Source organism: Gobio gobio, assembly GCF_949357685.1.
Source record: "Gobio gobio genome assembly, chromosome: 20".
Classification (NCBI taxonomy): domain Eukaryota; kingdom Metazoa; phylum Chordata; class Actinopteri; order Cypriniformes; family Gobionidae; genus Gobio; species Gobio gobio.
In genome coordinates this window covers 11,760,682-11,786,203 of record NC_137113.1, presented here as the reverse complement: position 1 = coordinate 11,786,203, position 25,522 = coordinate 11,760,682, and the positions used below count along the sequence as shown (strand labels likewise).

At 36.7% G+C, this 25,522-nt stretch overlaps 2 protein-coding genes across 5 annotated transcripts in view; both read left to right on the top strand.

Annotated features, from left to right (window-relative positions):
- ttyh2 (tweety family member 2) overlaps positions 1-13,416 on the top strand; it is a 99,699-nt gene extending 86,283 nt beyond the window's left edge. Inside the window, exons 7-15 of one of the 4 annotated variants that reach the window (XM_079801391.1) lie at positions 258-327; positions 932-987; positions 3,827-3,919; positions 4,596-4,688; positions 4,808-4,950; positions 6,865-7,050; positions 7,324-7,402; positions 8,693-8,719; positions 11,006-13,409. In XM_079801391.1, the coding sequence (XP_079657517.1) occupies positions 258-327; positions 932-987; positions 3,827-3,919; positions 4,596-4,688; positions 4,808-4,950; positions 6,865-7,050; positions 7,324-7,402; positions 8,693-8,719; positions 11,006-11,086 (828 nt within the window). In that variant the 3' untranslated portion in view covers positions 11,087-13,409. Of the gene's footprint in view, positions 1-257; positions 328-931; positions 988-3,814; positions 3,920-4,595; positions 4,689-4,807; positions 4,951-6,864; positions 7,051-7,323; positions 7,403-8,692; positions 8,720-11,005 lie in introns of all 4 variants that reach the window. The other 3 variants (XM_079801390.1, XM_079801393.1, XM_079801392.1) reach the window with 3 other exon arrangements.
- Positions 13,417-15,625: 2,209 nt separating this feature from the next.
- dnai2b (dynein, axonemal, intermediate chain 2b) lies at positions 15,626-25,522 on the top strand (the record flags this gene model as incomplete). The annotated part of the gene is made up of 12 exons (XM_079845558.1): positions 15,626-15,808; positions 15,958-16,119; positions 16,251-16,378; positions 19,850-19,992; positions 20,082-20,195; positions 20,568-20,707; positions 20,815-20,937; positions 21,015-21,238; positions 21,384-21,519; positions 21,641-21,787; positions 24,643-24,867; positions 25,460-25,522. 12 exons carry the CDS (start codon positions 15,626-15,628, stop codon positions 25,520-25,522), a joined length of 1,788 nt encoding a protein of 595 aa, XP_079701684.1.

Below are 25,522 nucleotides of genomic sequence, written 5' to 3'. Positions count from 1 at the left end.
GGGTCGACTGGAGTAATTATGCAAAAAAATTCAGCTTTGCCATCTCAGGAATAAATGACATTTTATAATATATTAAAACAGAAAATAGTCATTGGAAGTTCACAATATTACTGGTTTTGCTGTATTTTTGATCAATTAAATGCAGCCTTGGTGAGCATACTATACAATAAGTAACTTTTTAAAAAAAAATAAGTTTTGTATATATATCTTTTTATTCATTGCAGCTTTTTTTCTTTTATGTGTGTTTTGCGGCCTAGGGCACAAGTGATTTCTGTGTGGCACCAGACAAATTTCTGATGAACCAAACAAAAGATGTTATCAGCTCTGGTGAGTGTATCTCTTATTCTGAATGTCTTTTTGTTTGGAGAAAAACAGACATGAACATATACACATGCACACATGCAGCCATGGCCGGCTCATTTAATCTCATTTTAGGAATGGGGATTATGCTTCTTCAGTGAACAAATTTGCATGAAATGGCATTTTTACACTATCAAGTGCTTGAATAGTTTTAAGGGTTAATCTGAGAGACCTTTAATCCTGCTCCATAATCACTGTGACTGAACACATCTGTAAAATGGCCATTCCTGTGATTATGTAACTTTAATCCTGTCCTCAGCCATAATATGTTTCTGCACTACCAGACAGACAGAAGCTCCCTCAGGTGCTTGAGGACGGAGAATCCCAGAGGAAAAATTCATTCCTCAGAGGCTTGCTTCTCATAGCTCGCAAGACTTAAAGGAATAGTTCAACTCAAAATGAATATTACACCACAGCCTGAATGGTTACAATGGCTTGTTAGACATCTGTCTAGTGTAGAGGATGTCATGCATCAGAAAGTGCATTTATTCTTAATGATAAAAAATAAGATTTTGGTCTGTATGTCATGCTGGTCATAATGCACTCACTCTTCTCCTCTTTATTTTTCTAGATATTGTGCATTATTACCTGTACTGCAGCCAGACTCTCCCCAACCCGTTTCAGCAGGTACTATGGTTAATTGCACTTTATATGTTCTTTAATTATATTTTACTAATTAATTCTAAAGTGAGAGAGAGTATATTTTCAAAACTTCATTAAAAAGAAGTGGTTCAGAACAGTTGTTTGTTCACGAGTACACTTGTTTACAATATGCAATGCAATAGAAAGACATGCATTTGTTATCTTTTGTTTTCTTTTTTATCACGTTCATTTCAGACTGCAATGTTACATATATTTTTTATGGGAAAAAAAACTTTAATGATGAGTGACCAATTTTGGAAAAATGCCTAAAAATACATGGCACATACAGTGGGGGGAACAAGTATTTGATACACCTGCCGATTTTGCAGGTTTGCCCACTTACAAAGCATGTAGAAGTCTGTAATTTCCAGAAGAAAAAAAAAATAATCCAGAAAATCACATTGTATGATTTTTAAATAATTAATTTGCATTTTTATTGCATGAAGTATTTGATCACCTACCAACCAGTAAGAATTCCGGCTTTCACAGACCTGTTAGTTTTTCTTTAAGAAGCCCTCCTGTTCTCCACTCATTACCTGTATTAACTGCACCTGTTTGAACTCGTTACCTGTATTAAAGACACCTGTCCACAAACTCAATCAAACAGACTCCATCCTCTCCACAATGGCCAAGACCAGAGAGCTGTGTAAGGACATCAGCGATAAAATTGTAGACCTGCACAAGGCTGGGATGGGCTACAGGACAATAGGCAAGCAGCTTGGTGAGAAGGCAACAACTGTTGGTGCAATTATTAGAAAATGGAAGAAGTTCAAGATGACGGTCAATCTCCCTCGGTCTGTGGCATCATGCAAGATCTCACCTGGTTGGGGTATCAATGATCATGAGGAAGGTTTGGGATCAGCCCAGAACTACACAGCAGGACCTGGTCAATGACCTAAAGAGAGCTGGGAAAACAGTCTCAAAGAAAACCATTAGTAACGCACTACGCCGTCATGGATTAAAATCCCTGCTCAGCTGGTCATGTGGTCTGATGAGACAAAAATAGAGCTTTTTGGTCTAAACTCCACTCGCCGTGTTTGGAGGAAGAAGAAGGACAAGTGCAACCCCAAGAACACCATCCCAACCGTGAAGCATGGAGGTGGAAACATCCTTCTTTGGGGGATGCTTTTCTGCAAAGGGGACAGGACGACTGCACCGTATTGAGGGGAGGATGGATGGGGCCATGTATGATATTGGCCAACAACCTCCTTCCCTCAATAAGAGCATTGAAGATGGGTCGTGGCTGAGTCTTCCAGCATGACAACGACCTGAAGCACACAGCCAGGGCAACTAAGGAGTGGCTAAGTAAGAAGCATCTCAAGGTCCTGGAGTGGCCTAGCCAGTCTCCAGACCTGAACCCAATAGAAAATCTTTGGAGGGAGATGAAAGTCCGTATTGCCCAGCGACAGCCCCGAAACTTGAAGGATCCGGAGAAGGTCTGTATGGAGGAGCGGGCCAAAATCCCTGCTGCAGTGTGTGCAAACCTGGCCAAGAACTACAGGAAACGTATGATCTCTGAAATTGCAAACAAAGGTTTCTGTACCAAATATTAAGTTCTGCTTTTCTGATGTATCAAATACTTATGTCATGCAATACAATGCAAATTAATTACTTAAAAATTTGATTTTCTGGATTTTTGTTTAAGATTCCATCACTTGCAGTTGAAGAGTACCTATGATACAAATTTCAGACTTCTACATGCTTTGTAAGTGGGCAAACCTGCAAAATCGGCAGTGTATCAAATACTTGTTCTCCCCACTGTAACAACACTTCACAATGCATGTGATGGGCAGATTGTCTTAAATTTGTTTTTTGCCCTTGTTTGCCCACTGTTGCATTTTGGAATACATTGGAAGTGTGCCTATGATGCCTAAAATGCTCTACACTATTTCGGTTTCTAAACGGCCAATAGGAATCAGTTCTCGATTCCAAACTGCAACTGCCCTCTTCTCGTACTTTACCCTTTCCCTCACTCTGTGTCTTTCTCCCTCACTTCTCCTGTCTCTCGGCATCTCTCAGGGTTTTTAGGTCAGGCAGTAAAAGGCCAGTGTCCTACATCTCAGCTTGCTGCAGTTCAGCTTGACTTGCTGGAACAGAGAAACTGTAGACATCTCTCTCAGATCAATAGAGTTGTCACAGAGAAAAGCAAAGCAAAGATGTTCATAACAAGAGCACAGTTGCTTGACATTTATTTACACACAGACAGAAATGTCAGTATGTAGAGCATCATCAGCACTTCATGTATGACATTGTTCTTGTAACGAGATGAATATCTGGTCTTTTTGATCATACTCCCTTCTCTTCGTGTTCTCTTGGTCTTTGTTTAATTTCTAATTGGTGTTTATTCAGTCTCTCGTTCCGTCACTCTTTTTTCTTTTTTGGTTGAATAGTTCTTCTGTTTCATTATCTTTTTTATTGCCTCTCTTTCCACATGTGGTCTGGGATGGAGATGTTTTCACGGTGAATTAATTCACTCACATCAAGACAAGAAGGGGAGAATTGTACAAACAAAGTGGATTAATCTAATCACTTTATAGATGTGTTTATCTGATGTTCCACCTGCTGGTACCTCTTGTGAACAAAAGCCTGGGTTATTTTTCATCACAAAATCATTTTCCCATGCATTATTGTCAATATAGATTTGAGAGCTGACAGTGGTGATACCAGCTCAGTTTATCTGTGGATGGCACAGTTTCTCTCTCTGCTGGTAGGGAGCAGAACTGCACATCAGAACCGAACCTGTGATGTGTGAACTGTTGATGTTGAGTTTGTTAACTTAGCCCTTAAACAAAACAAACTGATCCTGAATTAGTTTGTTTTGCAGTCGCTGACTGTCTTCCAGAGATCGCTGACCACCATGCAGATCCAGATACAGGGTCTCCTGCAGTTTGCAGTGCCTCTGTTCCCCACAGCGGAGGTGAGTGTGCCTGAGGACAGTGAGCATACGATTCTATCTGAGAACATTTCACCAAAACACATTTCACACCCTAAATAACTATGATTTTCATGACAGTTAAGCACGTATTTTTTTATTTTATTTTCTGCTTTTTACTGTATTGCACTATTTTATGTGTAACAGTTAAAATGTGATTCTTCATTTTAATTAAATAAAAAAAAATTAAATTCCATGCTAAATAAATATTATTTTCATGATAGTTAAGCACATACTGTATATTGTTTTATTAATTTTTTTACTGTATTACACAATTTATGTGTTATAGTTAAAATGTGATATAGAAATAAATTGAAATTATTTTATTTATTTACAATTTTTATATATATATATATATATATATATATATATATATATATATATATATATATATATATATATATATATATATATATATGTATATATATATATATATGCATATATATATATATATATATATATATATATATATATGCATATATATATATATATATATATATATATATATATATATATATATATATATATGCATATATATATATATATATATATATATATATATATGCATGTTTCATTTCTTGGTGAATGAAAGAAGCTAAATAAAAGTATTTTATATTTTGAGGGTTTTTTTTTCATAGCTGTTGTGTGTGGTTCTTTTCAGAGGGATTTATTGAGTATTCAGCATCTATTGAATAATTCAGAGGCCAGTTTACATCAGCTCACTGCTCTTCTAGACTGCCGAGGGCTCAATAAGGTAGCGGGCACTCAAACACATCCCCACCTGCTTCTGTCTAATATGATGCTGCGCGATTAATGAGATTTCCACAATTAGTCAAATGTGTCTAATCTCTTGTGGCATGTGTGTGTTTGCAGGACTACCTGGACGCGCTAATGGGTGTGTGTTATGATGGTGTGGAGGGGTTACTGTATCTCTGTCTGTTCTCTCTACTGGCGGCATGTGCCTTCTCCGTCATGTTGTGTGCCATCCCGAGAGCGTGGCGACAGATTGCCAACAGGTACAGTACACACACAAAATGCATTATGATGTATCAACACACATTGATTATAGTGCCCTTAACGCAAATCAAACATCCATAAACAAGCTAATAAAGTTCTTTGGGAGTCAGGTGAAAGTTACAGGCATGTCTGTTAGAGCTTTTGCATGACAAAAGATCTCCAGCAGGATTCAGGATTCAAAGTCAAGTCAATTTTATTTATATAGTGCTTTTTACAATGCAGATGGTTTCAAAGCAGCTTCACAGTGTTAAAAAGGAAAATAATGCAACAGAATTTGATTCGGCTATACAGCCGCTCTGCAGAAAACAGTGATGTAATCTAGCTCATTTCAATTATCATATAGTGACAATGTGGGTAGAGCAGTAATTTAGTTGATGTAGTTAATTTAGTTTAGTAATTAAATTTATTTGGATATTTAGTTGAAAATTTAGTGTCCCCACTAAATTTGGTGGTAAAGACATTTATAATGTTACAAAAGATACATGTTTGAAAAAAAAGCTGTTCTTTTTAACTATTCATCAAATATTCTTGAAAAAAAGTTACAAACATATTTAGCAACACAACTGTTTTCAACATTGATAAGTGTTTCTAAAACTGCATATTAGAATGATTTCTGAAAGATCATGTGACACTGAAGACTGGAGTGATGATGCTGAACATTCAGCTTTGCCATCACAGGAAAAAAAAAACTTTGAAAATATGTCAAAATAGTAAACAGTTATTTTAAATTGTGATTATATTTCACTATATTACTGTATTTGGGATCAAATAAATGCAGCCTTGATGAGCTTAAAGGATTAGTTCACTTTTAAATAAACTTTTGCTGATAATTTACTCACCCCCATGTCATCCAAGATGTCCATGTCTTTCTTTCTTCAGTCGAAAAGAAATGAAGGTTTTTGATGGAAACATTCCAGGATATTTCTCCATATAATGGACTTCAATGGGCTCCAAACGGTTCAAGGTCCAAATGACAGTTTCAGTACAGCTTCAAAGGGCTTTAAACGATAACGATACTTTTAACGATCAGTTTCTGCGAGAAACCGAGCAGTATTTATGCTGTTATTTTACCTCTTATCAAACGAATGTGATCATCTCTGAGCTCAGCCATAACTTCCGATAAGTGAGGTCAAAATACGAGCGTGGTCATAGATATATCGATCGTAGATGTCTCCTTAGCGCCTGCACGGATAAGTAGAATGAGGAATCTATGATCTATATATCTATGGCCACGCTCGTATTTTGACCTCACTTATCGGAAGTTATGGCTGAGCTCAGATGATCACGTTCGTCTGATAACAGGTAAAATTGGAGTCCGTTATATGGAGGAAAATCCTGGAATGTTTTCATCAAAAACCTTAATTTCTTTTCGACTGAAGAAAGAAAGACATGGACATCTTGGATGACATGGGGGTTTGTAAATTATCAGCAAAAGTTTATTTAAAAGTGAACTAATCCTTTAAGAGGCTTTTTTGAAAAATATTTAATTCTCGCAAGTTGCCAGCCACTGCCAGCGGGCTTTTTTTGTGCTGAATTAATATAAAAATGCAATATATCAAAAGAAAGAGCCTCTGATTTCAAACAAATAAATGAAACTTATTCTAGTTTCATGCACTCTTTTTTTTTTTTTTTTTTATCAACACTCGAATGTAAGTTTCATAAAAAAGCAACATTTCGGGAAAAAATGCAACATGCTTTTTTCAAAGACTACGACGTGCATAAGCTCTGATTTTATTGCTTCTTTCTGCTGCTTTTTTGCATGTGTTTTGATCCGGAGATTCTGTACTCTTTCAGAAGTAGCGTAATAGCACCCTCTACCGTGTAACAGTGAAACACGGAAAGCCGGAAAATTCTCTCAATGGCGGGGAAGAGTTAAAAATGTTTGAACAATGCTTCTCTTTCTCTCTCCGCAGAGATAGAGATTACGATGACATCGATGACGGGGACCCATTTAACCCGCAGAGCCGACGAATAATGTCCCACCATTCGCACCAGGGCAACATGCACAGCTTCTGCAGCTACAGTAGCAGCATGGGCAGCCAGACAAGCCTCCACCCTCCGACACAGGCCGTGTCCAACGCACCCTTGACAGAATATATGTAAGAGTCACCCTTTTAAGCATGATTTATTCTTTTTCATATTCTCTGATTTCCTGTTCTCAGATGGATGCATCTGAATATTGTGTGACAGCTCAATAGCGTTTGGATGTAATAAAGGGGAGCTGTTGACTGATTTTTCCTCTCTTAAAAGAATATTAGATGAAGTTCACAGTATTATTTCTAAAATACTTATTTCCTTTCTTCCTCCTCAGTCTGTCTTGAACTCTCCCCATCACTTTCTCTTGTCATTCATCACTGTCTTTGTTTTGTCAGGAACCAGTCTGCGCTGTTTGGTGGAAACCCACGCTATGAGAACGTGCCTCTGATCGGGAGGGGATCTCCTCCTCCTTCGGTGCGTTGGGCTCCAGAGGCCCAGTCCTTTTCATGACCACACATACACTCATGTTTACACAATGACAATAATTTACACCAAAGATTTAACCTTTTTTTCAAAACAAGGACGCAATATTGTAAAGCCTACACGAAATCCAAATTGACCATCTTTACACTACTGTTTTGGGTTGGTAAGATTTTTTAATGAATACTTTTATTCAGTAGGTACACATTAAATTAATCAAAAACAAAAAAAATCAAATGAATGCCTGCTACTTATCAAAGAATCCTGAAAAGGTATCACTGTTTCCACAAAAAAATATTTAGCAACTCTGCTGTTTTCAATATTGATAATAATAAGAAATGTTTTTAGAGTACAAAATCAACATTTCTGTCAGGGCTACTATCGTCAAAGATGATTGACAATGAGCATTATTTGGATTGGCGGTATGGTTCTGTTCTGGGCTAGAACTCCCTGCGCATCTATGTAACCTAGCATGGATAAGAGCAGTGATAAACCCCCCTAGGGTAAACAGAACAGAAGCAACAATGTATTGTAGGTATCATTAATGTCAATATTTTTAGAATTTAGTCTGATTCAGGGGGAATCAGAATGCCAAATCCTGACTGACGAGAGGGGGAGCTGGGGATGGAGGAGGGTAATTAGCTCAGGAGAAACGCGATAGCTGCTGATAATACTGAAGGAGCTTATATATGAATGCTGTGACATCATATTCCTATAGGTAGACGTGATCAGCTGACAGTCAGCTAATGTGAGCTTGACTAACGTGACCTGCCAGAACTAATGCTACGCTTGATATTAGAATGATTAATGATTTATTAATGACGGATCATGTGACACTGAAGACTAAATTTAAATTACAATATTACAATTTTTACTATTTAACTTGGTGAGCATAAGATACTTGTTTTTTAAAAACACAAAAATTGGTTGAACGGAAGTGTATTTTCTTAGGACTTATTCCTGATGTTATTGCTCACAGTTCATCAATGCTCATAACAAAAATTAGACCACAAACATGTATTAAGATTGTATCTTAATGTATTAAAGATGTATTGAGTAAATGGGCTAAAGGTTGATTTCATGTTGACTTTAAACTCTTACCATGATTATTTCTATTCTTAATCTTCTATTAGTGGCTTTGTACTGTCTTCTGCTAATAGCTTCTTTTACGTTTTTTCTTTGTTTGTTTGTATGTTTCTCTGTTTGTATGTTTCTGTTCTTATTTTTTTCTTCCTTATGTAAAAACCCAAAAAACCAACAAAAAAAAAACAATTCTTTTTGGAGCTTTACTCTCAGCCATATATAAACCGCGTAAGTTGCTGTATGATTGCAGTATTATTATCCTAGTCCCTCTGTTCTCTGACCCCCCCCCCCCCATTTTTATTTTATTTCATCCCTTGTTTTTATAATACATTTTGTTTGGGTGATTTTCCCCTTTTTCACTCCTGGCATGGATCCTCATAGACACACCCACACATGTTTTATGTTAGAGACAGATGAGTTATTTAGAGCACGCCCGCTATTGGTAGGAGGTCAGAATGTATTTGCAAGAGCATTTTTTATTTGTCTAATTGTAGTGTTGTCTGGTCACTAGCATGCCTTTTGTCGGCTAAAAACTTCATACAGGCTTAGAGTGACATGAGTAAATGATGACTGAATTAAAGCCTTTCAGTTATTAACTAGTTAAATAACCCGCCTTGGTGTCATAGTTAATCTTTGGAAGCTTGTTTTCCTCCAGAGAATATAAGATTTAAAAAGGTAATTGTGATTTTTTTTTTTTTGGCTTTTTTCTTGCAATTGTGAGTTTATATCTTATTATTGCGTTCTCAGTATTGTGTCATAAGTCCATATTATGTCAATAGGCTTTTGTGGCTGCTTGACCACATGAGCGTTTACACTATGAACACAGTCGGTTTTAATTTTTGACTACCTCTGGAAGTGGTCGAAAGTGGACAAGCTCAAGACGTTTTAGACCCCCTTTACACCTGTATTTAGCGAGCCGATCGACCAAATATTAATACCAGGTGTAAACAATACCTGTTAATAGCAAGTTCTAAAGTCCGAATTGCCACTCGCAATTCTAATTTAAAAAAAAAAAAAAAATTTTTGCAGTTGCAAGTTTATATCTCTCGGCTCTTAGAAGAAAAAAAATCTGAATTGTGAGCAGTATGAGCAATATCACATGAGTAGCAGTGCGATATGGCGTGAAGTCCATTTCACTATCACTAACGGACAGTTTCTCAATATCAAATATAACATTTATTGAACAACAATATTTAAATGAACAACAATAGCCATTATAAAAGACTAATAGGAAATACACACAAACAAGCAAACGTACAAAAGCAGCGCTCTAGTACAGGACTTAAGTTAAATTTAGCCTAAATATAAAGTTATGAAATTAAAATTTCCCCTTAACCCAAGTAAGTTTGCTCTGAAATAAGTAATAGATTAATAACACCATAGATTGCCCATTTGATATACCCCAAATTAATTATATCTCATGTTTAACCACTATCTACATAAGAGCCAGCGGCAAATTCCCGAAGCACTAGCTGAGATGAAGCTGTTCTCAGTGGGTACATGAGCGCTGAACGGCCGCTGACGGCCTGGAGCTGGCATCTGTGAAAGCGTCTAAACAAATTTTAAAACAGACTCTATGTTTATATATGCGTCTATATTTGAGGTCTAAATAACGACATTCTCACATAAAAAAAAAACTCTTAAAGCTACATTTCGTGACACAACAACAGTAACAGTTCCAGTGTTGATACTGGGGGAATATCGCACGGCTCTCAGCCAATCAGATGCGAGAACCAGAAAGAACTGTTGTATAAATAGTAGGGCTGTCAAAAGATTAATTGAGATTAATCGCATCCAAAATAAAAGTTTGTGTTTACATAATATATGTGTGTGTACTCTGTTAATTATTATTTATATATAAATACACATACAAGCATGTATATATTTAAGAAAAAAATATTATTTTTATATATAAAACATTTATATTTATATATAGATTATAGATTATATAAATGTATATACAGTATATACATGCAAATATTTCTTAAATATATACATGAATGTGTGTGTATTTATATATAAATAATAATTAACAGAGTACACACACATATATTATGTAAAAATAAACTTTTATTTTGGATGCGATTAATCGCGATTAATCTTTTGACAGCCCTAATAAATAGTCTAATTGTGGGATATAAACTTGCAATTGAGAACGAAAATCTCAATTCAATTTTATTAATTTTTTCTCAGAATTGAGAGAAATTAACACAATTGCGGGATAAGTCCAAATATTGGACTCTGACATTTTTATTGCAATTGCAAGTTTTTTTGTAATTCTGACTTTATAACTTTTTGCAAGTTTATATCACAATTGTGAGAAGTCGCAATTACCTTTTTTTTTATTTATTTTTTTATTCTGTGGCAGAAACAAGCTACCATAGTAAACACTTGTGTAGTCCACAATGAGAACCCAAAAAGTGCAGTTCATTTTCATTTCACTCTTGAAAAATGACCCTTGTTTGCTTTAGTTAGCCATCTAGTTTGTGACTCCTGTGTTGATGTTCTCCGCAGTACTCTCCAACCATGAGAGCCACCTACCTCTCCATGACCGAAGACCAGATCAGACACTTCGGGGAGGATTTCCGAGCGTAGAACTGATCGGTTTTCTTCTGTCGTGCGCACGTTTTGCCTGGTGTGATTTCTTCACACGCCGGAAATACGGACACATGGAAAACACCCACGCCAGCATGTCCGTGCGCATCTTTGTGTTACAGGACCACAGTCTGAGAGGAAAACACCACGCGTGTCCGTACGGGTGCTTGCATGTATTTGTGCGTTTGTCGATTATTCCGATGGTGCGATGCATCTTTTTCCCTCACTACTGACACGTTTGTGAGGTTGTGAAATATCCTCTCTCTAATAATCTGTTTTATTTGTATGTTTACATCATATTTTTCATCAAATAGACTGTTGGGCTTCCCTATTGCCTTTTCAAGTGCAGAAACTATTCGGTGTGGGTAACAAAAACTATTTTGGACCCACTTTATATTAAGTGTCTTTAACTACTATGTACTAACTTTTAAATGAATAATTTGATGCAATGCACTTCTTGTATACGTAAATTTTTACATTGTACTTATTTAAAAACCTGCATGAAATTGCATCTATTTTTAATATCTGTAATTACATCTATTACACTGTTGGTCCTTCACTTAACCTACCTTTAAACCTATCTAAACTTTAAGTCTCTATACTTACCCGTATCCCACTTCAATAGCAGCAAAAATAATATTTACCATTTAGGTTACACTCTTTATTTTAAAATAAAATTAATTTGCATATGTTACATGTACTTACCATAGAAATAACATTAAATTATGCATAATTACATGCAACTAACCTTAAACCAAACCCTAATCCTACCAAAACCCTATAGTAAGTACATGTAGTTACTTAATGTTACTCAGTACTTTAATATATAATTACACTGTAATACAGTGTAATTATACAATTTAGTACTGAGTAATATTAATTAACTACATGTACTTACTACTCAATTAGTTGCTTGTAACTAAGCTTTTTTTACTGTTAGTAACTACTTGTAAAATGTGTAAAAAATGCACTTTATTGTACAGTGTCCTTGTTACACGTTACATGTAGTTACTGTAGTAATAAATATAAATTATGCATAAATGCATGCAGTTAACCCAACGCCAACCCATATTCCTAACCCTATAGTAAGTACATGTAGTTAATTATTATTACTCAGTACTTAAATGTATAATTACACTAACATGGACACCTTAAAATAAAGTGTTACCGTACTATTATACTATTTATTTACTTGCCGTTTTAGTTAACGATAATAAGACTGCTAAAATATGATTTTATTTTGTTTTACATAAGTACATAGAGGTTTAAGACACCTAATATTAAGTGGGACCTCTTTTTTTTTGCATAGAAATTGAGCATTTTTTCTGACCTTATAAAGGTTAACCATTTGTCATATTAAAGGTTGTACATATAAGTGTGGACACTGGTTGAAGTATCAATATTCTGTCCATTGGACATTTAGTCCTACATAGTGTACAGCAATTGCTAGTGTCAACATAGTAGGTACTTTTCTAAGCGATTGTTGCTCATGAAAAGTCGTCTTTTTTTAGCTACTGTGCAGTGTGAACTTCATGAACATGTCATCACTTTTTATGATGGCTAACTGTACAGACACTAATGCATTTATCATCTTCTGTTTTCTAAATGTCTTATGTGCCAAGAATGGAAGCATGTTTTGTGCCTCTAAAGCCTTTGTTTTCATTCCCTTTCAGTGCTTTATTCACTGAGCGGCCATTGTGTGTGTCTGTGATTAGCAGGGATGGGACATAGAGGGGGAATACAAGCTTTTCTGTTTGTTTTATGCATGTAGAGGCATTTTAAAGCACAACGTGATCACTTTGGGTTTGTATTGACCAAACACAGTCACTTTGTACCACAAATGATGTTTCTAACATCCTGAGAGACTTTCACCTCATTTCCAGCAAGCACAAATGAGGGGTCATTTTACCTGGAACTTAAGACCTTCTTTTCATACCAAGTGTAGAAAGCACACTGAGCCAATGCTGCAAATGCATATGCTTTGAATTAACCCGTTGACCAGCTGTAAATAACCTGTATGGTTGTGTGTTGTGTGATTGTTGGGTTATTTTGTATTTCTTCCTTTGCTCCATTCTTGTGTGCCATTCTCAGTATATTGTTTGATAAAATCAGCTACTTGGACAGATGCTTGTACAGCGTGTCCTCATTTGAGATTGATTTGTGGCTTCCGTCTGGTTTATTGCATAGTGTTTTTAATACATTTTTTAAAACTGATTTTAATACTTGGTGCATGAATGACACTGTTGCAGACACCGAGGTGGTGCTTGATTTCTGTCTAACTTAGAGGACAGAAACATGGATATAATAAAACCATTTTGAATTGAATTGAGACCTTTTGAGTGAAAACGTTTATTGAGAACATTTATGAACATAGTATCGCCTCCTAAGACCCAGGAAAACAAAGTCATGAATATAATTATTTTTTCATGTTCATAGACCATAAGAAACAAATGTTGTTGTTTTTTATTATTATTATTGTATTTTATTCATATGTTATGCTATGTCCTCATAAGTGGACACCACTCTATTGAGGACATGTATGAAATCAATGCCCTTTTTTGTAACAGAACGTCATATTTTGATTAGAAACACCATAACATTTTCCTGAGATGTTGATTTATAACAAACAATTTGAAAATGAGTCAGATTTAAATGATAACTACAAAATATTACCATAAGAGAGCTATATTTGATAATTCAGTCATTTTTAAAGACCAAAGATAATTTGTTATTCTGGTGAAACCTCTAAACATATCTCTGAGTCCTATAAAACTGTCTGGTGTAAAATTGTGATATGTATGGTGTGTCAGAGAAATTCACAAAAATATAATGTCCTCGAACGACCAGGAGGATAGAGAACTTTTACAAGCAAGGGCAGTGTTTCAAACTAGACTATCGAAAATGTTACTTTCCAGGTTCCATAAAACAGACTATTGTTTGGCTTTGCAAATGTAAACCTCTAAACTATTATGAAACTACAAAAATGTAAATGATAGTGTACACGAGTATCAAACCATTTTGGCCTATACAAGTGTTAAGTTAGGCATGACAACCTGTCCCAACATGACGTTTAGTAATAGCCTACTCTTGCATACAGTACAACTTTATCGTTAAGATCTACTGTTTTATATAACTAGGGGCTATATAATATTTGTTTAACCCTCTTATGTTCCGCATAATTCCTGAAAACGAGTTTTAATGGTGTTTTTTCAATGAACCGTGTTAGTGTTGATACATGGCGCCCTCTAGTGGCCCTGTTGTCGACTTTCAGTAGAAGAGCAGAAAGCCTGAGGTAAAACCGCCAACAATGTTAATTTCATGCGAGTGAAACTTTATAAAATAGCTCACATACATGTAACGTTACAATTTCTAAGTAGCATTCAGTGCTGTTATTATATAGTAGCATTAATATTAGCATTATTGAAGACTGAAGAGAGTAAATGTATTTCTGCAAACGTGACGTCACTTGCGCCGCCGCTGCTAGGTAACGGCAAACTACAGAGCAGACCACTAAAACCATCTAAACCCAGAAAGCGTCGCAAAATCAGGTAATATGAAATCAATGTCTTATTTATACGAGTGCCTGTCATGGATTAATACATGCCTTTATATGTCATGTTTGTGTGCTGATGTTTGGTTGGACTTTCCTAACAGCAACAGTAACGCAGCTGACAGGGAGGTTCTCAGAAGTTTGGCTAACATTCTCTGGCAAGGTTCTCTCAAAGTTCTGAACAAACGTTCTTCTAGTAAAGTTAATAGAACGTTCGTTCAAAATTACGTTATCAAAACATTAGCACAAAAATGTTATTCTCGTTATTCATGGAACGTTTTTTCTGAAACATTTTAGAACGTTCGTCTAATGTTCTTTTAAACGTCAAATACGACTTTTTGGACGGATCAGAGGGCATTCAAATTTAACGTTCCTATAATACTGCCTTGAAAAATGGTTTTAAAAAAACAACAACATTTAAACATTTTAAAAATGGGACGTTTTGAACGTTCTGAGACCATTCAGAAAAAGCTTGGTTTTTGTAAATTAGCAAAACGTTACTACAACTTATTTTTCATTAGCTAGGGAAGAAAGGGAGGTGTAAGCTCCTATCAAAAACGATGCAGATTAAAGTTTAATACGTTTTTTTTTTTTTGTCCAGTTTAGTCTGTTGAGTTGAGTTTTTGGTAACCAGCTTAGTATTATATCTAAAACACTGTGACACATCTGTTAAGTGTAAAACGTAATGTTTGTTTTCAGAGTTTCAGTTTGATTTTCTCATCAGTAAGTGGGTGTGACGCACAATAATACAATTATTTTAATCCAGAAATTGTATGTCTTTATCTATAATAACAATAGAAACATTCATGGCTGCATTATGATATTTGTATTATTTTAAACATGTATTTGTCACCCCACTGGACCATCGAAAAATAACTTGTCAAAACAAAACATTTGACTTATTATTTTTAACCCACAGCTTGTTAACATTTATAAAAATGTGCATTTGATCATTAAAAAAGGTTTATCTTTTCCTACCTTTAGCTAAGATGGAGATTGTGTATGTGTACACAAAAAAGCGCAGCGAGTTTGGCCGCCAGTGTAACTTTTCAGACCGTCCGGCTGAGCTGCATGTGGACATCCTGCCTGACCCTTCCCTCGCTGCAAACTTCACAGTGAGAGATCCCTGTAATGTGACCGTGCAGTGCGCAGAGGAAATGTCAGAGCATGAGGTGAGACCAGAATTTAACACAGCAACCGATGGCATGAACACAAAAAGTTTGTGGGCGTGTTTTTTTACGATCCTAAAATAACATGAAATGTATATATTATAATTACAGAGTCTGACTCTGAATTAACATGAAATTCTTGTTCTGTTCAGGTGAACACGGAACGTTTTGAATCAGAGTCACGAGGAATAAACCATGTGGAAGGAGGGTGGCCGAAAGATCTCAATCCAGAGGACATGGAGGCGACCATCCGCTACAGGAAGAAAGTGGAGAAGGATGAACACTATCAGAACACAATTTTGCAGATTGCTGGTGTGAGTGCCTTAAATTAGCCATTTGAGATGAGAAATTATGAGCTGGGCTTATATGTAAACCTGTATTGTGAGCTTCCTCTGAGAAGAAGACTTCTTTATTGAAAAATGACTTCTACTTTTGCCCATTGCAGCTCATGGAACACTGCAGCAAGCAAAACAACGCCACTGACATCTACCAGGATTTTTTTGAGGATGAGGGTGAGGAAGAGGTGGAGGAATCAGAGGAAGAGCCATCAGCGAAGACAATCAATGTCTTCAGGTGAGCGCACTCACCTCTAGTGATGAAGCAATATCAGCCAGGTCACTTGCACAAGTTTTGTGAATGAATACATTTTTTTAACTTTTCAACAGATTTTTAGGACATTCTAGGCAAATATTGTGCTCATTTAAATATTTATACACCAATCAGGCATAACATTATCACTGACAGGTGAAGTATAACACTGATTATCTCTTCATCACGGCACCTGTTAGAGGGTGGGATATATTAGGCAGCAAGTGAACATTTTGTCCTCAAAGTTGATGTGTTAGAAGCAGGAGAAATGGGCAAGCGTAAGGATTTGAGCGAGTTTATCAAGAGCCAAATTGTGGTGGCTAGACGACTGGGTCAGAGCGTCTCCAAAACTGCAGCTCTTGTGGGGTGTTCCCGGTCTGCAGTGGCCAGTATCTATCAAAAGTGGTCAAAGGAAAGAACAGTGGTGAACCAGCGACAGGGTCACGGGCGGCCAAGGCTCATTGATGACCGTGGGGAGCGAAGGCTGGCCCGTGTGGTCCGATCAAACAGATCGGACTGAAGACTGGAGTAATGATGCTGAAAATTTTAGCTTTGCCTAGCCTAGTAATCTAGATGCACCCTAGAATTTGCAGCCAGGGCATTAAGCAACTCTCCGTTGGCTTGCGAGCTGGAAAAAACAAACTCTAGTCAGGCCAATCACATCGTGTATTGAGTTGGTGGGCGGGCTTAACATAATGATGGCAGAGTTGACGCGGTTACGCGTGCTACTTGTAAACAAAGAAGCTGGTGAACAGCGGTCTTTCGACTCGGCCAGTGGAAGACTTGGAGTTAAGCTTTTCTTTGAGAAAACAAAGAACGGCACTGAAGAAAGGAAGATGTGTTTGGAGGGTTTTGCCGACCGGATACAGCGAAAGTTTAGTCTATCAACTAGCTCCGCTTCACCATCTTCATTGCTCTGGTTGGTTGTAGTGCTATCCTATTGCGTGCTGAGGGAATTTGAAAGACGACCGTTTATCCCGCCCCTCGGATTGAGCCCTGCCAATGGTGAGTTCCCAGACCCAACATCTTGATGTGGGTCTGGCTTGTCAGGCTAAGCTTTGCCATCACAGGAATAAAATACATTTAACTTCAATTTGCCTCCTCATTTTAAAACACCACCGCACACCAAAAAAAAAAAAAAAAAATGTCCCTGTTACACTTAATTGTCCTGCAGTCCGTAACTTTTTTGGGTTAAAAATTATCCAAAATAAATTTGAGCAAGTACATAACCAGCTAGTGTTCAATACTATCTGCTTACCTTAGCTTGATTCACAACGGTAAGCTTGTAATAATGTTTTTAATTGCAGTGGTACTGGTGGATTTCTGCGGGAAATTCAAGCATGTCTTTGCGTCATTAAGTCACATCTGTACACACAAAGGTGGTGTCCCGGCTAGTAGGCTATATTGCGTGTGAGTATGTTGGAAGTTGAGATTTATAGCCTTTTCTCACAGCACTTGATATAATTAAACTTATTAAAGTTATGGCGGATCCAGAAAGGTTCAAACACAATAACCAGTGACAACTGGAGATTCACCCCGTTGTACAATGCAAAAGACTTCAGACTTTCGGGGTGCGTCTCAATCAGCTCCCTAGTTCAGTAGTCAGGGCACTGATCAGGACATAAGTCAATGGGCTGACTCCCTGATTAGTGCCCTGACTACTGAACTAGGGAGCTGATTGAGACACACCCTTGGAGTGGCTACAGAAAAAAAGAGACTTCAACCGGGCCTATGCGAAAACAAGGATAAAGAGAGCTTTTGAAAGGTGGAGTGAACTCCATGTTTAAAAGGGGTTCAAAACAGACACATGAGACCGCTTTTTTTCTGCTGGACAAGACATTTCAGTGGTTCAATTATGTAATAGAAGCACACTTGTTCGCTTAATTCATACAGTTACAGAGTTTTCTTTGTTGTGCCTTTCTCGTTTTGCTATGTGCATTATGGTAAATATCAAGCAATGAAACTGAACTACAGGTAGCCCTAATACACTTTAAATGTAGTCACACTACGCTGATGTTGTTAACATTTAACAATTTGAAAACAAAGTATAATTTGCATGGTTTGACGTGATAAGCGATCGTTAGATTAAATCATCGCAATTTACTGCAATGCTTTATTCCCCTTAGCTGGTCAGAACAAAAGTGGATGTTACTTGTTCAGATGACATTTTGCGGTGAAAATTCTTATGTTGGTCATACTTTCAAAAAGTATAATCTGTGATTCTGAATGACAGTATCCACACCGGCACGGTGACTGACAGCCGCACATTCTTTCTCATCAAAACATTGGATTCCTCCGCGCTGTGCCGAGGCACAATTCATGTAAAGTTGATAATTCCGCGGATAACTGCAATTGCAGATTTCGTACAGAGATGGCGACAAAGAGGAAAAACTACAGACTGCAGCTTTAAATAAACATTACAAAAAAGAGAGAGACTAAATACAATTCTATTTTTTATTTGTACACTAACTATGGAATGTACAATTTATTAAAATTAAGTATACATTTGATCAAGTTAGTGTTTTTACGCATTTTTACATTTATTCCAAAATAATAACTAAAGGCAGTAACAATTTAAACAATATATTTTATTTGTGAACTAATGTTCAGATTTTCTTTTTAATAATCAGCTTATTTTCAACAGTGATCAAGCTTGCACACAATGGTCACAGACACAGAAACGAAGATGTACCTTTAATTTTCCCGAGCTGTTTGCTCACTAAAAACCCAACAGTCATCATATTTTCAGGCCATTTCAAGTTTGAATTTGACGTGACACAAAGCAGTGATATCTAAGTGGCTGAGTTGTTTACTTACATTTTAATTAGACTTCATTCAGGCCGATGAGAGTGCGCACGAAAAAAAGAGGCGGGATTTATCGCACAAACCAATCATAGCACAATTTCTTTCTTCCCTTTTAAAGACTTACTATTGAGCAGGGTTGCCACAGTTACTTTGAAAAAGTATCTGAATACTGATTACTCCTTTAAAAAGTAACTTAGTTACTTTACAGATTACTTAATTTTAAAAGTAACCAAGTTAGATTACAAGTTACTTTATTAGTTACATAACACCCCTGCCGCCTCAACATAAAAATGACAACCGTTTTTGTCAACACTCACTTATTGGAAGTGCATTTTTAACAGTAATGTCAACAATGTATCTCCTGATATTTTAATTTGAAATGAAAAAATATTTCCTGAAAAAAAAAAATGTTTTTAATAAAAAGACAGTCTTTCTTGACTTCACTTAACATAAATACTCTCCTCGAGACGCAAGAAGAAAGCAAAAATATAAATTTTTACTAAGGAAAATGACAAAAATACTGGTTTGGAAATAGTAACGCGTTAGATTACTCGTTACTGGAAAAAGTAGTCTGATTAGAGTAACGCGTTACTGGCATCACTGCTATTGAGTCATATAGTACTTAATTTGGGTATCTGTGTTTTTTTCTAGAGACCCAAATGAAGTGAAGCGCACAGCCACAAGTTTATCCTGGCACCCCGATGGTAACCATAAACTTGCTGTCGCCTACTCTTCCCTGGAGTTTCAGAAAGCACCCAATGACATGAGCTTCGACTCCTACATATGGGACATTGGTATACCATAAAAAAAAAAACAGCACTTTTCTGTGATATAAACAGAAACAGCGCAAAAATATTGAACAAAGAATTCTTTTCACCGTCAGAAAATCACAATAAACCTGAGATGACGCTGAAACCTGTATATCCACTTGTTTGTCTGGAGTACAACCCAAAAGATTCACACATTCTCGCAGGGGGAAGCTACAATGGACAAATTGGTAGGTTTTATCGCCTGAGCACCTCTTTGGACACACAATTAATCATGTTCTATTCCAGCTACCAAAACATTTATGACCATCCGAACTCTTTCAGTGGCGTAATTAGATTGGCCTCAGTCGTTCTGGGCAGTTTTAGCTCTCAATAAATTATGGTTAATGGATAAAAAGTACCTTTGACCTTGTCTGAATAGTGTTTGATAGATGCGTCTCTTTTATCAAGTCTAATAGCTGAACTAATTGTCTTTGGCATTGAATGCATAGTTGAAATGAGTATGCACTTTTGAATGGCAGATGTCATTGTGTAATTGGACACAAATGTCCTTGTTTTTGTCAAATTATCCATGACCGCCTTGTTGTTTACCCTGTTACCAGCGTACTGGGACACACGTAAAGGCAGCCAACCAGTAGAGATGTCCACCATTGAACACAGCCATAGAGATCCTGTCTACAAAGTCATCTGGCTGCAGTCGAAGACAGGCATGGACATCTTTTCAGCTTCTACAGATGGTCAGGTCTGTGTGCAATGACACAAGTCCAAATGAAAGAAATAAACCACAATTTCACTGAGACTCGCATTGCAGTCGTCCGAGATAAAAGATACTCATGCGTCTGACACCAGGTGCTGTGGTGGGACATCCGTAAGATGAGTGAGCCCACTGAGAGACTCGTGCTGGACCCCAGTAAGAAGGGGAACCTTGATAATGCCCTTGGTGCAATCTCACTGGAGTTTGAGACCACTATGGTAAGACCTGCTCTTATTTTTTTTTGGTGGAAACAGATGTTGAGAACTTAAACATCCTTTGTTTTTGATTACACAAGCCTACTAAGTTCCTGGTGGGCACAGAGCAGGGTCTTGTGGTTTCGTGCAATCGCAAGGCAAAAACCCCAGCTGAGAAGATTGTGTGCACATACAGCGGACACCATGGTCCCATTTACGCACTGCAGAGGAACCCGTTTTTTCCTAAGAACTTCCTGACCGTGGCTGACTGGACTGCGCGCATCTGGTCAGAGGACATCAAGGAGTCCTCCATTATGTGGACCAAGTAACTTATGTTTTGTTGTTCAAATAGAGCATTGCAGAAGTAATTCTCTATTACATTTTTTTGGGAAAATATCAGTTTTATGTGCACTCAAAAGTTTGGTGTCAGTAAGACAGGTGCTAGTATTTCTAATCTGTTATTTCTCCAGGTATCACATGGCCCATCTGTTAGATGGCTGTTGGAGTCCAGTCAGACCCTCAGTCTTTTTTACAGTAAAGATGGACGGCACCTTAGACGTGTGGGACATCTTGTTTAAACAGAACGACCCCACTCTCAGCCTCAAAGTTGGTGCTAATTGTCTCGTCTTTGTACTGAAACCATCTCACAGTCCAACATTTCAGCGTTATCTGTTTTAAGAAATATTCACAATGTGAATGTGTGTGTGTGTGTGTGTTTCTCTCACAGGTTTGTGATGAAGCCCTGTACAGCATCCGGGTGCAAGAAAACGGCCGTTTCCTGGGCTGTGGCTCTCAGCTGGGAACCACCACACTGCTGGAGATTTCATCAGGCCTGTGCACACTGCAGAAGAACGAGAAAGCCCTGTTGTCAGAGGTGAGACACAAACACACCTGAACACACGGGGACGGTAAGGTTTGTTAATGTTTTTTGAAAGAAGTTTCTTATGCTTACTAAGGCTGCATTCATTTGATCTAAAATACTGTAAAGTAATATTGTAAAAGGTAATTTTGAGTTGTCAGTCTTCAGTGTCACATGATCCTCCAGAAATCATTCTAATATGAGGAAATATTTCTTATTATGATCAAAACAGTTGTGCTGCTTGATAAACGCATGATCAGTGATAGGAATAACGGCGTTATAGATACATTTTCAGTAACGATTAATCAAACGAATTACTGTTTCTCCCAATACAACGCCATTAGCGTTACTGAGAATAAAATGCGGCGTTACTATAATTGAGCTCACTGAAGTGGTTTCCATCCGAACAAGCTCTCTGTCAGTCAGACCTGCAACGGTTTTCTTTTTCTCTGGTTGGTTGGTGTGTGTGTGTGCCATGCGTGTTTTTGGTACACATAACTGATGATGATTGGTGGGTGGGAGACAAGGTTGAGTTTGATAGGTTGAGTTCACACACAAGCACACGCATATGCACAGTCACACACACCAACGACCAGGAGGATTCAGAGCAATGGCAAGTCCAACGACTTCAAAGGTAGCTTTTGCAAACTGGAAGTATAAGAACAACTTTTCCCTCATTGAGGTGAAAGGTAAGAATGTTTATGTAACGTGCAACTTATGCCCAGGAAGAAAGAGTCTCTCCATGTCGGTGGCAAGTAATTCTAATCTAATGTAGCACCTCACATCATCACATGCCGCCACACATTTAGTGGCTAAAAACCCGGGTGATAACGTGAGCTCCACTACTAAAGGAGTAGTATAGTACTGATAATATTTACACTATAGTAGGTCTACTGATAATATTTACAATAATGTATTGAATTTGATAGGTTGACATTGTCCCACAGCAACATTACAATAGTGTACATTAATGTACAATGTTTAATAATAATAATTTATTCTATTTAGGGTCCTGTTCATGCATTTAACATATTTAGTATTGGGGGCATCCACGCTATTTGACATATTTGAACATTTGAAAAAAAAGTAACACAGTAGTTACTTTCCCTGGTAATTAGTTACTTTTATAATGATGTAACTCAGTTACTATTTGTAACTAGTAACTATAACTAATTACTTTTTTAAAGTAACTTGCCCAACACTGCCCATGATGCATTAATTTAGATTATTTGATGAAGAGAGAGTTCAAAAGAAAAACATTTATTTGAAATAGAAGTTTTTGTAACCCTTTACAATAAGGTCTCATTTTTTAACATTAGTTGATGCATTAACCAAAAGGAATTAACAATGAGCAATACTTACAGCATTTATTAACCTTTATTAATGCTATTTTTAAAAATATTCATGTTTGTGTTAGTTCACAGTGCTTTAACTAATGTTAACAGATACTTTTAATCCTACAATTGTATTAGTAAATGTTGATATTAAAGGGATAGGTCACCCAAAAATGAAAATTAACCCATGATTTACTCACCCTCAAGCCATTCTAGGTGTATATGAAATTCTTCTTTCAGACGAATAAAATCAGAATTACAGGAACGCCAATCGCTCGTGAATGTGTTCAAAAAGTTTTAAAAGTTGATATTTTATAAAGTTGATAAGTTGTTATTCCCATCACTGATCATGGGTTTATGACACTTTTATGATGGATAGATGCACTTTTTATGGACTCCAAAACAGAAACAGCCATTCACTGCCATTATAATGCTTGGAAGTGCCAGGACATTTTTAATATAACTCAGATTGTATTCGTCTGAATGAATAATGTCATTCACCTAGGATGGCTTGAGGGTGAGTAAATCATAAGTAATTTACATTTTTGGGTGAACTATCCCTTTAATTCATAATAATAAACGCTGAAGAATTATTGTTCATTGTATAATGCAGTTAACTGATGTTAACCAATGAAACCTGAAATGTTTTGTAACATTATAAATGCATTTGCTGTCATTTTTTATCAATGTTATACATCCTTGCTGAATAAAAACATTCATTTCTTTCATAAAACACTCACTGAACCCTAATTTTGTATACTACAGTAAAGTTAATAGTCATCATAAATATCACTGATAAATACCAGTACCAGTATATGCACACACACATTTCATTTGGCTTATGTATTTTTGTCCAGAAAAAAAAAGAAGAAGAAACTATAAAACAAATATAATTTAGGGCACTGCAAAAAATGATGTTCTTGTACAAATTCAAAACGTCAATATATCAATATACATTTACTTGATGTGCAAAATGAAGATATAGTCTTGTTGTCTGAGAAATTGAACAAAATGAAATGAGTTTATGCTTAAAACAAGAACAGATATCTGTCATTGGGTATGAAAATTACTTACTTTTGAACCAAGTTAGGGATTTTTATGAATTCACTGGCAGATATCTGTTCTTGTTTTAATCATAAAATCACTTTCACAAGATCACAATTTCTTATCTGAAACTTTAAGCTATTTTTTGTCAAATTAATTAAAAAAGTAATGGAGATCTGTTGAATCATATTGACGTGTTATGTTTTCTTCAATTTATTCCTTACATTTTCTTTAATTGGTCTTAAATGTACCTTCATAAAACCTACAGAAACCCTGATATATATATATATCCATATATATATCCATATATATCCACACAGGTCCATTCTGGCCTATGTAACCTTTTGACAAAGTAATTTAAGTGACGCAATAAAAAAATGTATTAAAATGAAAATTTTGAAGAAAATGAAAAGGTTTAAAGCTGTTAAAATATATAATAAAAAAGTAGAATGATTGATCTTTTTTTTTAAGCATTTTCCGTTTTTTTTCTAGATGTTTGAACGCGAGACCAAACGGGAGAAGATTCTAGAAGCTCGGCACAGAGAGATGCGTCTGAAGGAACGCAGCCGCTCCGAGCAGAGCCGAGAGGATGAGTCGAAAGACGCAGACGGGGAGGAGAGCACAGAGGAGCTGGTGGCCCGTGTAGAGAGGGAGTTCTTCGACATGTTGGAAGCCGAGAAGAAGAAAGAGAGTAATGAGGAGAAAGAAAGAGATAAGGTTAAGGATGTTCTGCTTCTAACATGTTTATGCTTTTGTTTATGTTTATGAGCGTCAGACCTGACGCCTGAAACCTTTAATCGAGGTGTTTAACCACACATCTGTGTGTTTTGATGAGTGTTGTCATATGCGTGTGTTTCAGAACGGCCTGTCAAATGAAATCGCCCCCCTTTTGTGAAGCTTTAACAAATTGTACCCCATGTTTGGACTGTTGCTCCAATAAGATAAGGGTCCTGAGCGCTATATATAACCCTGATAGCTGGGGTGAAAACACTCTATTGTGAAAGACAAAGAAAGAAAAATCAATAAAGTCTACTTTGTCTGTACCCAGAATGCTTTATGCTCCTCTGTGATTGGTGAGGAGAAGTGTATTGCATCAGAAGTGTATTGCTATAGGCCCAGCTACTCAAAGGCTCATTTGATTAATGGTTTTGGCCTTTTCAAGCACCCGAGTTATTTGACAATAAAGAGGGGCTTTATAATTAGGATTGTCTCTTGTGATTTCTATGGGAAATTCATTTGGCAAAAAAAGAAGTTTGGCTGGTCTCAGTTTCTGACTTTTCTAACATTATTTGTTTCGTATTGCCTGCAGGAGAAAGACGTGTGTGAAGAGAAAGATTTCCAGGAGGAGCATGATAGAATTTATTTATCATGA